Source organism: Hyperoodon ampullatus, assembly GCF_949752795.1.
Source record: "Hyperoodon ampullatus genome assembly, chromosome: 2".
Lineage (NCBI taxonomy): Eukaryota > Metazoa > Chordata > Mammalia > Artiodactyla > Ziphiidae > Hyperoodon > Hyperoodon ampullatus.
This window is the reverse complement of record NC_136915.1, coordinates 114,965,662-114,985,951: the sequence shown is the minus strand read 5'-3', so window position 1 is coordinate 114,985,951 and position 20,290 is coordinate 114,965,662. Positions and strand designations below refer to the sequence as shown.

General features: G+C 50.2%; 1 protein-coding gene across 1 annotated transcript; it reads right to left on the bottom strand.

Annotated features, from left to right (window-relative positions):
* Positions 1-1,705: 1,705 nt before the first annotated feature.
* On the bottom strand, positions 1,706-19,805 carry SEMA4A (semaphorin 4A). The gene is made up of 14 exons (XM_079697576.1): positions 19,637-19,805; positions 17,309-17,469; positions 15,662-15,724; positions 15,303-15,401; positions 14,966-15,071; positions 14,029-14,145; positions 13,527-13,651; positions 13,193-13,365; positions 11,986-12,136; positions 6,268-6,448; positions 4,048-4,166; positions 3,781-3,938; positions 3,398-3,498; positions 1,706-3,011 (listed from the first exon to the last, which is right to left on the bottom strand). Exons 1-14 carry the CDS (start codon positions 19,776-19,778, stop codon positions 2,419-2,421), a joined length of 2,289 nt encoding a protein of 762 aa, XP_079553702.1. The 5' UTR covers positions 19,779-19,805; the 3' UTR covers positions 1,706-2,418.
* Between the last annotated feature and the right edge of the window lie 485 nt (positions 19,806-20,290).

The window sequence follows — 20,290 nt, the reverse complement described above, 5'->3', positions numbered from 1 at the left end:
GGCCCCAGGAGCTCAACCCTGGCCTCATTCCCTTTCCACTACCCCACAGCCGTTGGCCTAGAGGTCATGGGGAGCCACAAGAGAGAAGGTCTGGAAAGGGTGCTTGGAACAGTGAAAGCCAGGCCTCAGGGTAAAAGTGCATTGAGTAATGGGAGGAAGAAAAGGAACCGGAAGGGGAGAAATACCAAGAGAAGCCAAATAACGCCAATAAAGGAGCCCTAGCAGACAGGATCTTGAGATATTTGCACACCCATGTTCATTGTAGCATTATTCACAATGGTGAAGAAGTGAAAACCACCCAAATGTCCATCAGCAGACAAATGGATAAAGAAACTGTAGTCTATAGATACGATGGAATATTAATCAGCCTCAAAAAAGGAAGAAAATCCTGTCATATACAGCAACATGGATGAACCCTGAGGACAGTATGGTAAGTGAAATAAGCCAGTCACAAAAGGCCAAATACTATGATTATATGAGGCACCTAAACTAGTCAGACTAATAGACAGAAAGTTGCCAGGGGTTGGGAGGAGGAGGAATGGTGTTTGATGGACATCAACTTTCAGGTTCGCAAGATGAAAAAGTTCTAGAGATCTGTTATACAACGATGTGAATATAGTTAACATACTGAACTGTATGCATAAACTGTATGGTTAAGGGGATAAATTTTATATCACCATATGCTTTTTACCACAATTGAAAATTTTTAAAAAAAAACTTTTTTTTTTGGAAGAAAAAGCCATAGTAGAAGAGAGTTGTAAGAAGAATAGTGTGGCCAAGGTGTAAAGACTGCACAGAGGTCAAGGCCAGTGGGGAGCTTCTGAGAAGTCGTGGAGAGTCATCTGAGCAGAGAGGTGGGGGAAAAGCCAGACAGACCACAGGGCATTAAAGAGGGTGAGGGCGACAGTGGGGGTGGGGTGGGGTGGGGGGCGGCAAGAACGGACCCTGCCTGGTGATTGGTGGTAACAAGAAAGAAAGAGTTAGTGAGGGTGGAGGGGGTAGACTGAAAGGGTGGAGCTGTGGGAAGGATTATTGCTTTGTTTTCTTTTTCGGTACAGAGAGCACCTAGCACACTTGTGGGTGGAAGAAGGGAGGTTAACGATGAGGGAGTAATAAAGTGGGGAGGGCGATGCAGGGGGTCTTGGCACAGCGGAAGGGGCAAACGCACCTGTTAGCCTTCGTTGGAGGAGGGACATGTGCCTTCGTGACAGGCGGGAGAGGGGGAAGGTGATAAGGGGGTGTGGACAGAGTGTTTGTCAGATATTGGGAAGGATGTGGCCAGGATGGGGGTGACTGCACAGTCTTGCTATAAATTCAATCCACCAAGAGTTGAAACCAACAGCTTGCAGTGGGAACGGGGGGCTGAGGAGGAGTCAAGAGAAGTGTGGGACAGCTGGGGACAGCAACTGTGGGGCTGCAGCACGGAGTCCGTGATGGATGAGGTGCTGCCTGGCCAGCAGACACACAGACGTGTGTTGGCCCCAAAGGCAGAGTTACAGGCACTCTCTAGCAGTGCCTGGAGTGGAAGAAAGGGCTGTGGGGCTGGCTGGGGGCTGGGAGGCAGCTGGCAGGGCAAAAAAGGTGGTTTGGAGTTGGAGAGAACGATCGCTCTACAAACCTACTCATGTCCTCGGACTGCCTGCTCCCCTTACCTCCCACGGCCCTCGGCTGGAGCGCTCTGCTCAGACAACAACAGCACCAGTCATAAGCTTTGTCTTTTTAATAAAAAATAAACTGTCTGTGACAAGTTGTTTTTGAATCCCAAAACAAAGGAGAGGGGAGAGGAAAGGGGTCCAGGGAAAAGGAGTGAACAAGGCGCAGATCACCCCTGTGTTCTAGCCAGGCCAGAAGGGGTTAAATCTGCCCCAACTGAAACAAGATGGAAGGAGGTGAGACTTCAGGAAAGACCTCCCTGGTTGAGTTGATAAGGGGAGCAGGAAGGGAGCAGCTCCCTGCAGAGTCCTGGAGAGCCTTGGGAGAGGGGAGTGTTGGTGTCCAAGGTGGCAGCTGCTTTTAGAGTGGAGTCTCCAGGTGTGGTGTGCTATCTTACAGTTGCTTAGGTGTTTGGTGTTTTAGGGTCTCCTGTAGCAGTATGTTTCTGGAAGGTCCTGGAATGGCCAGAACTGAAGGATCCTCTCTAGGTCCTCCTATCATAGCCTAGGTCCAGGTCTGGGGCAGCCCCCCATTAGAGAGGCCACGTGCTTGGCAGAAGGGAGTCCCATAGGGGAGTCAGGCCGCTGTGCCCAGCCCCACTGAGTGCTATGGGTGGCACAGAGTGGCAGAGAAGGTCCTCTTGTGGGAGGAAGGTGGTCTTTTGTGCTACTCCCACCCTAGTCAGGGCTGCACTGCTCCCGGTCCCCCCAGCCAGCACGGCCAGGCACTCTGCCCTACCCGACAGCTCCAGCTTGTACCCAGAGTTTAAGCCACCTCAGTGCCCTGGAGGTTGTTGTCAGTGTCCACATCACTGGCAGAGGTCCTGCATTCCTTGGGGGATTGGAGGCACTGCTCCCTGCTCAATGGGGCCTTCTCCCCGAGGGGCAGGGTCCCACAGCCTTGGACCTTGCCCCGGGCTCGGAGTGACCCCAAAGGGGAGGCGAGGAGGAAGATGAGGGCTCCTGAAAGCACTAAGGCAAGGAGTACAGTGACGGTGAGGAAGTGGGGCCAGTAGGACCGCGGGGCAGCCAGGGCAGCCCCGCCACCGACTCTGGTCAGCGGGGCCTCCATGCGTTCCCGGGGAATGCCCGCCAGTTCAGGATCCAGGGCCAGGGGTTGGTCCTGACTGTCCACCCAGTAGGAGACCACAGGGTATGAGAAGTCATTCTCAGTGGCCCAGCACTGATAGAGACCCCCCACCCCATCTCGCAATAGCAGCAAGAGGGAGCCACGGTAGACTGTGGAAGAGATGTCCGGGATCGCTGCTGCGCCGTGACTCCAGCGGTAAGAGGCCAGAGCTGAGAGGTGGGGACAGGGGAGCTCCAGGATAGAGTTGGGGACAGCCAGGACTTCTTTAACTGTAGGTAAGGGAAAGGGGCCAAAGGTTAAGGAGAGAGCAGGCAGGAGGGAGTCTCTACCCGACATGTGGGCCCCAACTCCCACCTCCAACTTCTATTTCAACTCCTAAACTCAACTCTGACCCCTTTCCTATCTCCAGTCTGGGCCCCATACTAACCTCCCCAGTCCATCTGACTCCAACTCTGACACCGGAAGTAACCCCAATCCTGAATCCCAGCTTAGAATTCCTATCCCTCTTCCCTACAGCCTACATCCCAATCCATTCCAACTCTGGGTATTCAGGTCTCAAGCCAGGCAGGTGCTGGGGGAGAAACTGAGGCAGAAATGCCCACCCCCTCCCAGAAGTCCTCCCGAGCCTTTGTACCTCCCCTGGTCCCACACTCACTGATTTGGGGGCGGCTCCGAGGTCTTCCACTCCTGCCCACGGGGCCATTGGCACATGCCCACTCTGGGTTCCCACGCTCCATGTCCTGCTTCCAGGACTTCCTGAGAAGGCAGGGAAAGCAAAAATTATCCCTTGAAACAGCCAAGAGTGGGAGGAGGAGGGAGCAAGAGAGCGAAGTGCAGGGGGGAAGAAGGTGGGTCTGGGAGACTAGGTAGAACAGAGAGGAGGGGAAGAGAAGCCCAGAGTGGGCTGGAGCAGCTCAGAACTGCCTGATGCAACTCCATCCCTGAAGGAGCCCCCCCACAGGCCGGGGGAATCTTGCAGGGAATGTGTTAGTAGCACCTGGAAAGAGGAAGACCATAAGCTGGGTAACTGGCACTCACGGGATGGGGGTGGGCAGGAGGCGGCAGATTTGGGACTCTGGGTCCCAGGCACAGTGAGGGTCCCGGGCAAGGACACAGTCCACACAGCTCTCGTAGACACTACAGTTGGCTCGGGGAACCCTCCAGATGCCTCCTGAGAAGCCTGCAAACACTGCGCCCTGGAAGAGAGATGGAGAGTGTCAGGGCATCCTCGCCACACCTAGGAAGGACCCAGCACCCAAGGCCTGCCCCACTAGAAGGCCATCTGAGGGTCAGGCCCCTTCCCACCTGGGTGGGGGCCAGCTGCAGGTTGCGAACAGGCTCAGGGTCAGGGAACAGCTGGATCTCCTCCACCAGATAAGTGTTGTTGTCCCCACTCACCACAGCCTTGTGGAGGGACCCTGTGCCTGTGAAGAGACAGAGAGAGCTGAAATTGTCTGACCCCATCTACACACCCCTCTCATGCTCCCTCTCTGACTCCAGATGGCTTCCCCGGCTGTCAGAAAGTTCCTTCTGAAGTGTGCACTGGATAAAGATCTGTCAGACTGTTTCCCTCTATGCCACGGAGATGGAGCTTGCTTGTAAATGGCTGGAAATCCCTTGCCTCTCGGTCCTTCCTTTGCAACTGCCTGATAAAACTCCATGCCTGGAGGAACCCAACCGTCCCCTTTCTCCATGGACATGGGGCAGTGGACTGATGAGCACTTCTGTAGAAAATCACATCACCAGACTCCCTCACCTCCATCAAGTGTCTCTGCTCAAAGGCACTTCAGTGAGTTCTACCCTGACCACCCTTTTAAAAATTACTACCACCCCAACCGGCATTCCTGACCACACACTGCTCTATTTATTTTCTAATCTCATAATGTACCAAGTAATTGACTCTTCAGTATGTTTATTGTCTGTCCCCACGTACTCCAAAAAGGAGCTAGATGTTTGTCTGTTTTGTTCTCTACTGTATACCCAATATATGCACAGCTGATGTCCTAAAAGAATGAATGAACCTGATGGGTTTCTTCCACTAAAGCTCAAGGTCATCCACCTCAGCCAGGCCCTCAATATAATATATGCTTGGCAATCTTCCCCATCTCCCCCGCAGACTGTCTCTCCTTTTTTCTCTCTCTTTTTTTTTTTTTTTTTTTTTTTTTGCGGTACGCGGGCCTCTCACTGTTGTGGCCTCTCCCGTTGCAGAGCACAGGCTCCGGACGCGCAGGCTCAGCGGCCATGGCTCACGGGCCCAGCCGCTCCGCGGCATGTGGGATCTTCCCGGACTGGGGCACGAACCCGTGTCCCCTGCATCGGCAGGCAGACTCTCAACCACTGCGCCACCAGGGAAGCCCTCTCTTTATTTTAAAATAAATTTATTTATTTTTGGCTGCGTTGGGTCTTCGTTGCTGCGCGCAGGCTTTCTCTAGTTGCAGCAAGCGGGGGCTACTCTTCATTGTGGTGTGCGGGCTTCTCATTGTGGTGGCTTCTCTTGTTGTGGAGCACGGGCTCTAGGAGCACGGGCTCAGTAGTTGCGGCTCGCGGGCTCTAGAGTGCAGGCTCAGTAGCTGTGGTGCACGGGCTTAGTTGCTCCGTGGCACATGGGATCTTCGTGGACCAGGGATCGAACCCGTGTCCCCTACATTGGCAGGTGGATTGTTAACCACTGTGCCACTAGCGAAGCCTCTCCTTCTTTCTACGATGAATATTTGAATCTATTCCTCTCTCCTCAAACCTCCCACCTTTTCTACCCCTCAGTCTCCCCCCGCCCCTCCCCCGCTCATGACCTTGTGTCCTCCTACTTCGTAGAAAACACAAAAACCTTCACAAAAGAGCTCCCTCTACTTCTTGCCCATTTCCCCCACAAGTCTATACATTCCCCCTTTCAGTTTTATCCCCCCTTCTACTCCTTCACTCCCATCCCAGCAGAGGTCTGTACCTCCCCCACTCACGACCAGTCCCTCCACCTGGTTCTAGAACCAGGCTTCCTGCTGCCTCTGCAACTTAACCTGCCATTTAGCCCCTCACCTGCCCATCCCTTCGCCATCTCCCTCTCTACTGGATCCTGACGATCTTTCCCATCTTTAAAAAGATTGCTGGCTGGATCCCACGCCCTCCTCCAGTTACCTCCCCTTCCCCTCTTCCCCTTCACAGCCAAGCTTCCGGATGCGTGATCTGTGATCTCTACTCTCGCTGTTTCCAGCTCCCCCTCTATCCTCCCTCACTCTTCACCTCTCTATAGCATGTCTTCCCCATAAGATAAACAGTTCTTGCTAAGGTCACCAAAGCCCTCCATGTTTCTCTCCCCCACCAGACTGAAAGCTCAGAGAAGGTAGGGACAGGACTGTTTTGTTCTCCCACTGTATTTTCAGAGCCTAGCAGGGTGCCAGGCACAAAGTAGGTGCTCAGAAAACATTTGTTGAATGAATGCCTGAGTGAATGAACTCAAAGGTTTCCCTCCTCAGCCCGAGTTGCAGTCCCTGCTCTGGTCCCCTGAGGGGTGGCCTTCAGCCCTTTACTCACTGGTACCCAGGTACATGACCAGATGGCTATTCCTGTCGATGCCCTGGGCTGTCTCCACCGCAAGCCGTGTGTACTCCACACCAGACTTCACCAGCAGGGGTGTCCCCACCACCGGCTCATCCATCAGGAAATGGTCCTTCATGAAGGTCAAGGCTTTATCAGAGGAGGGGCCCTCCGAGCACTGAAGGGGAAGGAGGCAGATCAGGTCAGCTTTCTCCTTCCTTCAACTCACCCATTGCCTCTTCCCTCCCTCCCTCCCTCTTGGCTAATATCCTTTGCCTCCTTTCCTCTTGGCAGTCCTCATTTCAGGATGGGGATTAAAGCTGGACTCGGGAACTGCCTGGCTTTGAATTCCAGCCTCTGAATTCAGCGTGCCTGAGGTTCCTTAACAGTGTAATGGGCCTATTACCAATACATCACAGGCTTGCTGTGAGGATGCAATGCACCAATACATGAAAAGTAATTAGAACAGTGCTTGGCATAAAGTAAGTATTTCATAAACATTAGCTGTCATTATTTTCCTGCATCATCACCTTCACCAAGGATGCCTGGCCACCAGCAGGAAGTAGAGTGAGGGTCCCTTGCAGACAAGGACCACCTTGAACTCATGTCTGTAAGCCCAGGCTTAACACAGGACCTGGCACACAGTTGGTGCCCAATAAATGTTCGCTGAGTCAGTAATTGAATGAATGATGTCACAGAAAGGGGTGGTGAATAGGGAGTGTTTCTCATCATGGTGTGGCATGAATTTGATGCGTGACTCTGGGAGAGTCCCTTCTCCATTCTGGGCCTTCTTTTTCTTACTCATAAAATGAGGGGGTTGGACCAGCTGTCCTCGAAAGGCCCTGCCAACACCAGCATACTGTGGCTTTGGGACACCTGTGTCCTGATCTTTGGTCACGATTCTTGTCCTCCGTTTCCAAGAGCACTGTCTTAGCACCAGCCCCAGCTCTGTCACCTACAAGATATGTCCTCAGACAAGTTACCCCACCTCTATGAGTTGCAACTTCCTCATCTGTAAAGTGATGTAATAACATCTGTATTTCATTTTGATGCCAGAATGAGCATATGCACTTACTCTCACTTCCTCCCAAAGGGATTTTTTTTTTAAAGACACAGACCTACAGGGATGGGGAGAACAGGAGAGGAGGCAAAAGCAGCCACATTTTGGAAGCTGGAAAGCAAATGAACAAATAGGAAAAGACTTAGCAGGATAAAAGAATCTTCTTAAGCCAGCCCAGGGATAACCTCAAACTATCTGATTTATAAGGCAGAATTCCTGAAGTTCATGGATTAGTGGCCCCAGTCACCTCTGGAAATGGGGTAAAGGAGGGGCTGAATAAAGAAGATTATTTGAAAGTCTCTTTAAGAAGTAGGCAGGTTTCCTCCCAGCTCCATGCCACTGAGTGACTGCCCCTTCCATACCCTTGCCCCAAACTGGAGGTTTATTCTCTGGAGAGGGTAAGACAGAGGGACTCTGAATGGAGTACAGTAGAGATGGGTGACACCACCATGAAAGCAGGGGATTAAATCAAGTAGACACAGTACCTTCACCCAGCCCTCTTTCCCCATGGCTCCCAGACACCAGGAGCCAGATCATCTCCCTCCAGGCAGAAGACTGGAAGAATCTACTCCAGGAAAACTGACTAGAGGTCCAAGAGGAAAGACTTAAAGATATTGACATTGAAGGTCCCCAACAAAGCAGTCCAGCCAGACCATCCTCAGTGGAGCTATCACGGAGCTCAAGTTGTCAAGTCATGCCCAGGGTGCAGAGTTTCCAAACAGCTTCATGGTCCCCTCCCTCTTAAATATGAGTAGATAGCCAAGGATTACCAGATATGTGAGTGAAACCATGAACATGAAAGAGATCAAAACAAGGAAATGGAAAAAATGAATAAACAAAAACCTAAGAGGAAACAGAAATGATTCAGAGAAAAGAAAACCACAGCAAAGTATCATTACTATCTTAAGAGAGATAAGTATGAAGATAGTATACCCATGAAACAAGAACATAATGCTACAAAAGAGGAGTTCTTATTTCAAAGAGTGTGGCCAGAGATTACATACTTCCTGAAAGAAGACCACACTACCACTATGACGTAGTTTTGTTCCCGAAAATCAAACTTTAATCTGATTACATCTCTAGAGCCAAACGCCAACCAATTTTTTTTTTTTTTTTTTTTTTTTTTTTTTTTTTTTTTTGTGGTACGCGGGCCTCTCACTGTTGTGGCCTCTCCCGTTGCGGAGCACAGGCTCCGGATGCACAGGCTCAGCAGCCATGGCTCACGGGCCCAGCCGCTCCGCGGCATATGGGATCCTCCCAGACCGGGGCACGAACCCGTATCCCCTGCATCGGCAGGCGGACTCTCAACCACTGCGCCACCAGGGAGGCCCTAAACGCCAACCAATTTACAGAAAATACTTAAACTCCATCACAGAGGTGCAAAATCAAGATCCAGACTGTGGAAAATTCTACATAACAAATAAATTGCAAGAGAAAAAAAGAAGTTAGAAAGCGAACATACAGACTAAAAGAGACTGAAAAGAACAACCAATCCAAATTTACAGATCTTATTTGGATTTTGATTCCAATAAACAAATAATATTTTTTGAAAACCCTTATGATATCTGTGAGACTATTAGAAATTTGAACACTAAATGCATATTAGATTAAGGGACTATTATTAATTTTTTGGTGTGATAATGGTACTATGGCTATGTTGTTGTTGTTTTCAAAGGCCTTATCCTTTGGAGATACATACTAAAATATTTATGGATGAGGTAACGGGATGAATGGTAGCCCCCCAAAAGACATGTCCATCTAAAACCTGTGAATGTGACTTTATTTGCAGAAAGGGTTTTTGTATACATAATTAAAAATCTCAAGATGACTCATTCTGAGGACTTTCCTAGTGGTCCAGTGGTAAAGAATCCACCTTCTAATGCAAGGGACGTGGGTTCGATCCCTGGTCGGGGAACTAGGTTCCCACATGCCGTGGGGCAGCTAAGCCCGTGTGCCACAACTACAGAGCCCACACGCCCTGGGGCCTGTGCGCCACACTAGAGAAGAGAAAACCCGCACGCCACAACTAGAGAGAAGCCCGTGCAACGCAATGAAAGATCCCGCATTCAGCAACTAAGACCCAACGCAGCCAAATAAATAAATAAATAAAATAGATTAAAAAAAAAAAGATGACTCATTCTGGATTACAATGGGCTCTAAATCCAATGACAAGTGTCTGTATAAGAGAAGTGGAGGAGACATACAGAGATAAGGCAAAGTGATGACAGAGGCAGAGATTGGAGTGATGTGCCTACAAGCCAAGGAACACCAAGGGTTTCCAGCAGCCAACTAGAAGCTTAGAGCGAGGCATAGAATAGATTTTCCCTCAGAGCCTCCAGAAGGAACCAACACTGCTGACACTTTGATTTCAAACACCTGGCCTCCAGAACTGTGAAAGAATAAACTTCTGTTGTTCACACCACCACGTTTGTGGTAATTTGTTACGGCAGCCATAGAAAACTAATATGGATGAAATGATACAATAACCAGAATGTGTTTCAAAATAATAAGAGGAGAAGTGGGTGGGGTATAGATGAAACAGTTTGATTGGCTATGAGTTGAAGCTGGCCGATGGGTGTACGGAGGTCCATTACACTATTCTGTCCACTTTTTATATATTTAAAATTCTCTATAATGGAACATGTTTATAAAAGACATTCAAAGCTCAAAAAATCTAGTAAATTAAATATCTGATAGCAGAAATTAAAAATCTGATAGAAGGATCAGAAGATAAAATTGAGATACTCTCTCAGAAAGTAGAACAAAACCAAAGACATGGAAAAAATCTTTTAAAGGATTTTAAAAGGTAGAGGACTAGTCCAGGAGGTCCAGAAAGAAGTGAAAAAACATTCTGACATTAGAATGTCAGCTCCATGAGGAAAGAGACTTTTGTCTGTTTTGTTCACTGCTATATCCCCAGTGCCTACAACAGTGACAGGTGGCCTCAAAAAATATTTGTTGAATGAAAAGGGAACAGGAGGAAATAGTTCAAGAAAACTTCTTAGAACTGAAAGAACTAAAATTCCAGGCTTAAGGGGAAAATTGAATGTTCAGACAATGAACAAACAGATATCATCAAGGCACAATCATGAAATTTCAAAACAACCAGCGACACAAAAAAGGTACTACAAGATTCCAGTGAGAAAAAAAACAGGTGACATTCAAAGAGTTGGGGATCAGAATAGCTTTAGACTTCTCAACAGCAGCACTGGAAGCTACAAGATAATAGAGGAAGCCTTCAAAGTTTGGAAGGAAAAATATTTCTAGTCTCGAATTAGATACACCTAGGCAAACTATCAAATGTGAATGTAGAATAAAGACATATTCAGACATTCAAGGTCTCAAAAAAATTTACCTGCCATGTATCCCTTTCTGGGAATCTCCACTAAAATGAGACAGTGAAAAAAAAGAAAAGAGAGGAAGTTGTGGGATGCAAGAAACACCAGATTGTCGCAAGGAAGAGGCAAAGGGAATGCCCAGAATGATGAGGAAGTGAGATTCCAGGATAGCAGCTGTGTCCCGGATGTAGTTAAGATATAGATGTAGTACCGACTGCAGCAGATAGGAAGGATCTCTGGGAAGACGAAACTCTTAGAATACCTAATGGATCTGTTTTTAAAAGAGATTCAGATAACTGAGGAAGAGTTTGGGGTTGAATTAAAGATAAGAGCTTAGAAAACAAAGCAAATAATAATAATAATAATCAAGATAATTACTAACCCCAGGGAAAAATTTTAAATTATGCAAAAAGGAAAAATAATCATGGCTTACTACCTGGCTCAGTTGTGAATAATGAATCATAATATAAATATTGATCTAACCAAAATTACTATAAAACAATAGTAATGAGATGAGGGGTGGGTGCAGTGGTGTGTTGATAAGGCAGCTCTGGGGAACGACAAGCAGGGAGACCTCTGATTTGAAGTGTTTGCTGATTTCCATGATGTATTATTCCCACCATGGCTGATTTCAAGCTATCAATGTATTGTCACTGAACTCGGATTTGTAAAGAGATGCACAAAGGGTTCTTGCTAGTTGCTGCAAGCCAGTTCCAGCACATCTCTGAGTGCGGGTGGGGGACATGGTTAAATCCTCACCATCCAGAATGAGAATTCAATAGACACTGCCTGACACTGAAACATCAAGAAGTAGCAAGAAAAGTATTTCAAGATTTAGAGATAAATATCAAAAGAATCAGCTAAAAGAGTTGAAGGTGGTTGTCTCTAGAGAGGAAAAAGTGCTGAGGATAGGAAACAGGGCTGTTTTTTGTAACCAACCATGTAAATCTGAATGATTGTTTAAATGCTGTACATATACACTCTGATCAAAAAACAAAAGTTAAATAAGAAATGCAGGTGAAGATGCCCAAGACAGTCCTTGGCACAGCCCGTGCTCCCTTGTTTCCTTAGTGATGTACCCAGGTATTTGGGGTGCACTCAGCTGAGGTGAAGAGGTGCTGCTCTGTGTTTAGGATGGGGTTGGACACATGTGGAATGTGGGCAGCCAGAATGGGTGAATATCTGAGCAGACAGGACCTGGGGGTGCGGGGAACACTAGCATTTATTGGGCATTTATTATGCCGTGATAGGTACTTTGACATGCATATTATGTGTCTGGGGAGGCAGGGTTTGCTCAGTGGGATGGGTAGTACTCACGCTGCCTGGCCGAGGACTGATATCAGGGAACCCGTAAGTAGTCCAGCGTGAAGTCTCTTTGTTCAATTCCTTATACTTCCCCTCAAAGACATGCTTGATGTCCTTGAGTGAGAAAGCACAGACAGCAGAGCTCCTGGTCCCACCAACCTGCCTGGAGAAAGCCAGAGGGGACGTTGTCTGTAACCTCCTCTGCTATACCAGGAAGCTCCCTTTCCAGCCCTGGCCCACCCTTGGTGAGAAACCCCAGAAGGGCAGGAGGATGAAGGGCTGGGTCAGCCCCCAGCTGTGGTGATAAGGGCTAGGAGAGCCCCAGACTCTAGCCCATCTTAGGATCTGAGGTGTGATTACCTTTAATGAGAATTAAATGGGGCTCATGCCCTGGGGTGTCTCCTGCCTGGCCTGCCCAGACTGGGCCCCTGTGGGAGGGGCAGCATAACCAGATGCCCAACAGGCTCCAGGTGAAGTGTTCCTCCTTGGGGATCCCATGTATTCCTGGTCCTCAGATAAACAACCAGAGCCTAACTACAACTATTTTTATTCCTTCAGCCTTGGTCTGTGGAGACAAAAGGTCTCTCTTGTTCTCTTTAACCTGTGACATACACAATATTCTCAGTTCTGGATGCCATAGATACCAGACCCTGCTTACAATAGATATCTTTGATACCTGACATATTGTCAGCAGACACCAGACCACAGCAAGTAAGTTAAACTTTCTCAGCCTCCAAGCAATGACTGCATTTTTATCTTATGTCGCTGGTGGTGTTTCACTCTTTGCTCTGACCATTAGGAAGCTCAGAGCTAAATTTGTGCCGACATCCCAGGACTGCACATTCGTAACGCACGTTTGTAAAGCACATGTGTAATGTGCTGACCGGATCCCTGGGTTCTCTTATTCTCTTTTTATTTCCATTTCCTCATGGATTTTATTTTATTTTAATGTTTGCCTTTTGTAAGCTGCCTCCTATCCTTTTTGGAACCAGGCAGGATATAAACTAGTAAGAACCTTTCTGAGCTTTATTTTTCCCATCTACATTAAGGGCATGAGTCAAATTCCTGGGAGACGGTGACGATCAAATGCCTTCGTATGTGAAGTGTGGAGTATGTGCTCGGCTCACATCAGTTCCTATCCTCCCTGGCGGGCCAGGGCAACAGGGGTGCTGACCCGTAATCCCGCTTCCAGCCGCCATGTTCCCGCCTGGCTGCTCACCACTGAGAGGTGAAGACAGCGTAGACATAGGGATCGGTGGAGGAATTGTCTGCCAGCAGGACAGCGTGACGGATGACGTTGAAGGGCAGCTGCCCCGGCTGGGCGCAGAGTAGCTGGGCCTTCAAGAAGGTGGTCCACTTCTTCTGCAGCAGCTTTTCGCCGCCCACGTCGTTCTAGGGGCACCGGAGGAGTCAGGGGACGCCCCCTGCCCCACGTGACCTCGCCCTCTTCTCCACCCCTCACTCCCATTGGTCCCTAAGCACTCAGCCCCGCCTCTGCCATCTCCCCATTGGCTTCTCCACAGCCAGGCCCGCCTCCCGCCCAGGTTGCAGACCTTGCAGACCCTGGCCACCCGGGATGTGTGGAGCTTCTCGAAGAACTCAAACTCGCTGGCTGTCTCCTCGAAGAAGAAGTAGACGACGTGGGTCGAAGGGATGGCTGCCACGAAGGAGGCGTCCTCTGCAGGGGCGGGGCAGATGGGCTAAGAGATGGAGCACCTGGATGCCCTGGCCTCCCCTTTGTGAAAACCCTTGGCTCTGGAGGACAGGAGACATGACCTCTCGGGTCGCACAGCTGGTCGAGACGTAGCCATGGGTGGGGGGTGGGGGCGGGGAGCGACTGCTACTTCTTTCATTATTTATGTAAGATGAAAATTTCAAGAGGACGGGAGCTTTGTCTTCTTCCCTGCAGTACCGCCAATGCCTAACAGTACTGCCTTGCACACTGTATGCCTCAACAAACGAGAGTTGAGTAAATTAACAGCAGTTCACAGTGCCAGGTCTCCGGGACTTGGGGAAGGGGGACAGACCTGTGCTGGATGGGGCTCAGGTCCTTACGTTGCAGCCAGCGGAGGAAATTGTCCGTCTTGAGGACAGGCTGGGATCCCAGTGTGCGCATCAGGATGGGCTCACTGCCCAGGAAGTTGTTCATGGTGCCGGAATAGAGCATCCCATCTAGTGTGGGGAGAGGAGGGGAGACCTCATCAGTTGGAGGGTTGCCCCTGCCCTCCTCAGACCTGTCAGCATTCACATCAGTCTCTGGCCTCCTTCAGGTGTTCTACACCTTCCTATGGAATCCCAAAGCCCAGCTCACAGCCCCCCACTGAGCACCGTTCTTAGGTCCTTGTGCCCACAGGGAATGGCCAGCCTTATGGCCTCCAGTGTTTTGGCACTTTTCTCTGGCTCCTCCCTCCCATGCCCAGCTAAACCACTTGCCAGTTAGAATCACTCATTGTTGCCCGAAGACGGCTTCATTTTGTTTCCGAACCTTAAGTCCTACCCTTTTCTTCATGGAACACCTTCCCTGCCCATCTACCTATCTTTCAAGGTCCCTCTCAGTCAAAGTCCACCGCCTTCAGGAAGCGAGGGTGGGAAGCCTGTAATGGTTTGTGTCCGGGAGGGCACAGCACCATGATTTCTTCTTTGTAATCCCTACAGTTCCTAGCACAATGCCTGGCACACCAGAGGGGGCATTCATACAGAGCATACTTGTTGAACAAATGACTGAATCTCAGGCCTCTTCCCTGTCTGAGACCCTTCCTGGACCCCCCGTCTCTGTGCCTCTCTCCATATCCATTTTGCTCCACCTCCTTTGTGGCAGTTTCAGCAGTAGCTGGTGTTTGGGGTACCTGATTCTCCCTCTGATTTTGTGTTCCGTGGCTCCTGGCTTCTCCTCCCTCTGTTCCCTGCTTTTCAGGAAATTGTCAGATTCCATATGTCACAAAGTGACCAGGAAAAGCAGTTGCTGGGATGGACCAGGGAACCTCATACTCACCTGCCAGGACAGCTGTGTGCTTATGGGCGGGGTCGAAGGGGCTTTGGCCTTTCCCCTCTACAACCTTGTCCTCCGAGATGGGCAACAGGTTGGAATCTTGGAGTTCCTAGAGAGGGGGAGTGGCTGGGGGGCCAGAACGCCAGAGTCTCATGTCTGGGAAAGGAGGGGCGTGAGGGAGGAAGGGGAGGGGATGTAGAGGAAAATTGCTCTGGGGCCAGGAAGCTCACAAGGGTCCTGCGTCTGGAAAACCAGAGTTTTCCAGAGCTGCAGAGGATGAGCTGGGAGTAGACGTGAGGAGGGATGCTTGGGGCCTGAGAGCTGGTGCCAGATAACTCACAATGAAGGTACAAGCAGGGCTGAAGGCGAAGGTGCCACAGGCGTAGAGATGGGTGGCATTGAAGGAGACCAGGACACGAATAAAGTTGAAACACTGTGTCTGAGGGAGATAGAGAATTCAGGCCTCCAGGGCACTTGCCCCAAACTCCTGGGCCCCCAGGGGCTGCTCCTTCACTCCCTAGTAGGGAGAAGGGCTGGGCAATGCTGAGGCAGTCCCTGTCTGTCTTTATAGAACATGATGCAGGCAATTATCATGCAAACAAGCATCCTCTGCTGCCTGCCCAACCTGAGATCATCCAGTGATGGTCTAGGGACACCAGGGTTCTCTACCAGAGCCCCAGTATCTCCACCTCTACTTACCTCATTGCTCTTCTTCTTAAAGGCACATTCACTCTTTTTTCGGTCACTGGCTGGCCAGGGTATCTGAAGTGGGGCATTGGGAAAGGGGAGATAAAGGGAATGAGGTCTTCAGCTCTAGCTCTGACCTACCATCCCCCCCTTGGCTCTGATGTGAAATCACCAGCAGGCATAGTGGTTAGTTACATGCTAGTGGGCTATAATAACCTCACTTTGTGACCCTGGCTATTACTCTGATGATACTGTTATTCATTAAGACACAGCTCCATGGTAGAACATGGCCTTTGGAATCAGACCTGAGTTTGAATCTAGACTCAGCCACTTACTGGTTGAGTGATCTTGGTCAACTGCACAGGCTTCTGGAGGGCACAACTAGGTAGCATATGTAAAGCACCTAATGCCATGCATGGTATAAAAGCAGAAGTTGGCAAAAAAAAAAACCCACTACATTTCCTGGGGAAATTGTTAAAAATGTCAGTTCCTCACACCTCAGAGAATCTGTATTTTTAAAAAATTATATTTATTTATTTATTTATTATTTTTGGCTGTGTTGGGTCTTCGTTGCTGCATGCGGGCTCTCTCTAGTTGCGGCGAGCGGGGGCTACTCTTCCTTGCGGTGCACAGGCTTCTCATTGCAGTGGCTCCTCTTGTTGCAGAGCACGGGCTCTAGGCACACGGGCTTCAGTAGTCGTGGCTCGCAAGCTCTAGAGCACAGGCTCAGTAGTTGTGGCACACAGGCTTAGTTGCTCCGCGGCATGTGGGATCTTCCCGGACCAGGGCTCAAACCTGTGTCTCCTGCATTGGCAGGCAGATTCTTAACCACTGTGCCACCAGGGAAGCCCAGAATCTGTATTTTTAATTGGCACCCCATGTGTGCAGGTGGCCCACAGACCACACATTGAGAAAAATAAACCGTGGAGATGCTCAGTAATTGCTAGCTCCCTCCCTCCCTTTTTTCCTTCCCTCTCCCATTCTCCCTCACGTTGTTCCCATGAGTAGGGTGGCTGTAATTTAACACAGAAGCTTCAGTGATTTCTACCAGTGGGTGGATATCATATTATTGATATAATTTGAGTCAATGTTTCTCTCATATGTCAATGATTTCCATATCAGCCACTTTAGTAATTAATAGTATTCAACCAGTATTCATGGTACCAATGAATAGTGAGGCCACTATAGTGTTTCTTGTCTGTTATACCAATCATATATATATGTCTATACGAAGAATTGCTGATTGTTGGGGACTTCCCTGGTGGTCCAGTGGTTAAGATTCCGCCTTCCAATGCAGGGACGCAGGTTCAATCCCTGGTCAGGGAACTAAGATCCCACATGCCACAGGGCAACTAAGCCTGCACACCACAACTACTAAGCACGCGAGCCACAACCAGAGAGCCCACATGCCACAACTACAGAGCCCACGCACTCTGGAGCCCGCGGGCCACAACTAGAGAGAAGCCCGCACGCTGTAATGAAGACCCAACGCAGCCAAAAAATAAAATAAATAAATATTTTTAAAAAAAGAATTGCTGATTGTTGCTGATTATAGGTAACAGCAAATTGGGTGGTTATTCATGCGTAAGCAGCCCAAGCGCAGGGCAGCCATTGGTCCCCTCCTCACTCCCAGCCCACGCCCTTCCCCTGGCCTCTCACCATGTTCTTCAGCCTTGGCACCCCTGGATCCTGGATATTCAAAGCCAGAATGGCCTCTCGAGCCCCCACATAGAGAGTGTCTCCATCACCACTCAGGAGCAGAGTGTCAAAATCCTGGAGGCCCTTCTGGTGGAAGAAGCTAAGAGCTCTGCGTCCATCCCCTGTTGAGAGGTGGTGAGAAGGAGACAGTGATGAGAAGTCAGTGGGCAGGGCTTCCCTGGTGGCGCAGTGGTTGAGAATCTGCCTGCCAATGCAGGGGACACGGGTTCAAGCCCTGGTCTGGGAAGATCCCACATGCCACGGAGCAACTAGGCCCGTGAGCCACAACTACTGAGCCTGCGCATCTGGAGCCTGTGCTCCGCAACAAGAGAGGCCGCGATAGTGAGAGGCCTGCGCACGGCGATGAAGAGTGGCCCCCACTTGCCGCAACTAGAGAAAGCCCTCGCACAGAAACGAAGACCGAACACAGCCAAAAAATAAATTAATTAATTAATTTTAAAAAAATGTTTAGGGCTTCCCTGGTGGCACAGTGGTTGAGAGTCCGCCTGTCGATGCAGGGGACATGGGTTTGTGCCCCGGTCCAGGAAGATCCCACATGCCGCGGAGCGGCTGGGCCCGTGAGCCATGGCCACTGAGCCTGCGCTTCCGGAGCCTGTGCTCCGCAACGGGAGAGGCCACAACAGTGAGAGGCCCGCGTACCGCCAAAAAAAAAAAAAAAAAAAAGTTAAAAAAAAAAAAGTCAGTGGGCAAGCAGCTGATTTCTGAGATAAAATCAGGGGAAGAAAAGGGCTGGCAGAGTGTGCTCCCCAGACCTTGGCAACTGGACCCACTCTTCATCAGCAGCTCCCAGCTTCGTCCCACCCTGCTGGCAGCCATAGGAGCTTTGTGTGTTGAGCTTATAGTAGAGAGGAAAGGCAGCCAGAGACAGGGTAATGACAGACTGGGGCTGGGGGAGGGTGGCCCGTACCCAAGAGACAGACAAAGGGACAGGAAATAAAGTGAGGCACAATGGATGCTCTTCCAGGCCTGGGGGCTGTGGTGGGGGAGGACACGTTGGTCCTCACCCGTGGGGAGAGCAGAAGGCAGAGAGACAACAGGAAGGTGCTGGCGGCCACAGACAGGAAAGCTAGATGTAGATAGGACTATGTGTCAAGAGTAGCTGTGGGTTGTAGGGGTCCCACTCACCAGCCCCACTTTCCTCCCCGCCTCTATTGCAGGAAATTTCCACCACAAGAATCACTGCCATAGGCTGAACAGAAAGGAAATGTTTTTCTTCAAAGTTTCCTGCAAGCGCCTAGATGTCACCTGGGCATGGGATTCCAGCTGGTTGTGGGAGGTTCCCTGAGGTCTAGCCATCACCGTGGTGTGGCAGAGGTGGGGTGTGTGTGCCTGGTCCCCTGGCATATCAGCAAGTGGGGAGGAGCTTCTGAAATCCTCTCTCATGAGCACATTTGTACTTTTGCATTAGTTAGAGGACTGACTAGCTAATTGTTACCTTTGGAGGCTCAGAGACTCTTAGGACCAACCAAGAGGAGGAGCTGGGGAAACGTGTGGCAAGGTGCTGGAGAGGCCAGCCTCCCCAGAACTGTATGCACCCCTCTGTCACTGAACTGACCGCCCCAAAGTGTGCTTGTCTGTTCATCTGCCTCCCCCTTGGGACCATCAGCACTTTGAGGGCAGGGGCTGAGTCCTGTTTATGTTGTAATCCCAGCACCCAACACAGAGGAGGCCCCTCCATCAACGGGCAACATGCATTTCCTTTACCACGTTGCCCCAGAAAGATGCTAAAGACACAGCTGTGCCCAGGAGACTGCCCCTACAACTCCTACAGGGCCCATGTTCCTTCCTGAATCTTCTCCCTGGAGGTGGAAGACCAGCAGTCACCACAGCCTCAGTAAGAAATCAGCCAGGCTGTGCCTAATGGGTCCCAGGGTCCGTATCCCAGCCAGGCCACACTGAGTTCTTGTATTCTTGGTGTCCACAGTACTGGGCATGACGTGGTCCAGCATCATCTGTGCAGTTGTGTGTCCTGGTGTGTCCTGGGTCACCAGGCCCACAGATGCTCTTCTGGCAGGGGCCTTGGCTTTGGGGCACTTGAGGGCATGAAAGCAGTTACGGGTTTGAGGTGACCAGTTTGATAACAGTGACATTTAAGGAGGGAAAGAAAAATCACCAACTCTGGAGAACCAGAAGGCACAACGCCCCTGGCCCCCTGGTCCCCTCACTTCCCTTTCCTCAATCTCTGCCCCAGGTGAGTTTCATCATTCACTCCTTTCTCAGTCAGCCCAGTGTTGCCATCCCCACACTTCCTGATCATCAGACACTTACCTGCGTAGTATTTGACCCTGGGTGTGGGCCCCTGCCCGTCACCCCGTGCAGTCGTCGGTGGTGGCAGGAGCAGCAGAAGCAGCTGGAAGAGGAAAAGGCCCAGGAGGCTCCAGGAGTCCAGGCCCAGGGCTGGAAGGGCCATGCTCAGCCAGAGGCTGTCACCAGACGGCTCTGGGGAAACAGGCACCCGCCACTCTCTGGGTGAGCAGTCTTTACCACATCCTCCCTGGGAACCAATCAGACAGCCCCAGGCAGCAGAAGTGTGTATTGTGGGGGGGATGCTAGAGAGACGGGCCAGTTTCCTCTCCGGAGTGCCCTTAGAGAGTCTCACTTCCATCATCCCACAGGCCTCATCCGCCTCACTCTCCCCTCTGGGTAGGAGTCCAGCTGTTCCCCATCCTGCCCTTCTGATCTCTTTGCACCAATAGCCCCACTTTGCCTTTTCTCACCTTACTCTCAGGGAAGTCTTTCTTGATATTTCCTCTTTGCCTTCCCTCCTCCCATAGCCCAGAGCCCAAACCAATGCCTGGTCCTGGCAGGGAACTTTCTGGGGAGCAGATTCCTGCACTCACAATATAGATTCTTCAGACCTGACTCTCCTGGCACTTTCAGATCTGTTGATACCCAGAACCTCGTACACAGCCCTACCCTCTG

Excerpts from the sequence above, each read along its gene's own strand:
- SEMA4A (XM_079697576.1), bottom strand. The coding sequence starts at position 19,778 with ATGGCCCTTCCAGCCCTGGGCCTGGACTCCTGGAGCCTCCTGGGCCTT. Across the intron at positions 6,449-11,985 it reads TCAGTCCTCGGCCAGGCAGC|TGCTCGGAGGGCCCCTCCTC; the intron begins GTGAGTACTACC and ends CTTCCCCTTCAG. Across the intron at positions 3,939-4,047 it reads TGCAGCTGGCCCCCACCCAG|GGCGCAGTGTTTGCAGGCTT; the intron begins GTGGGAAGGGGC and ends TCTCTCTTCCAG.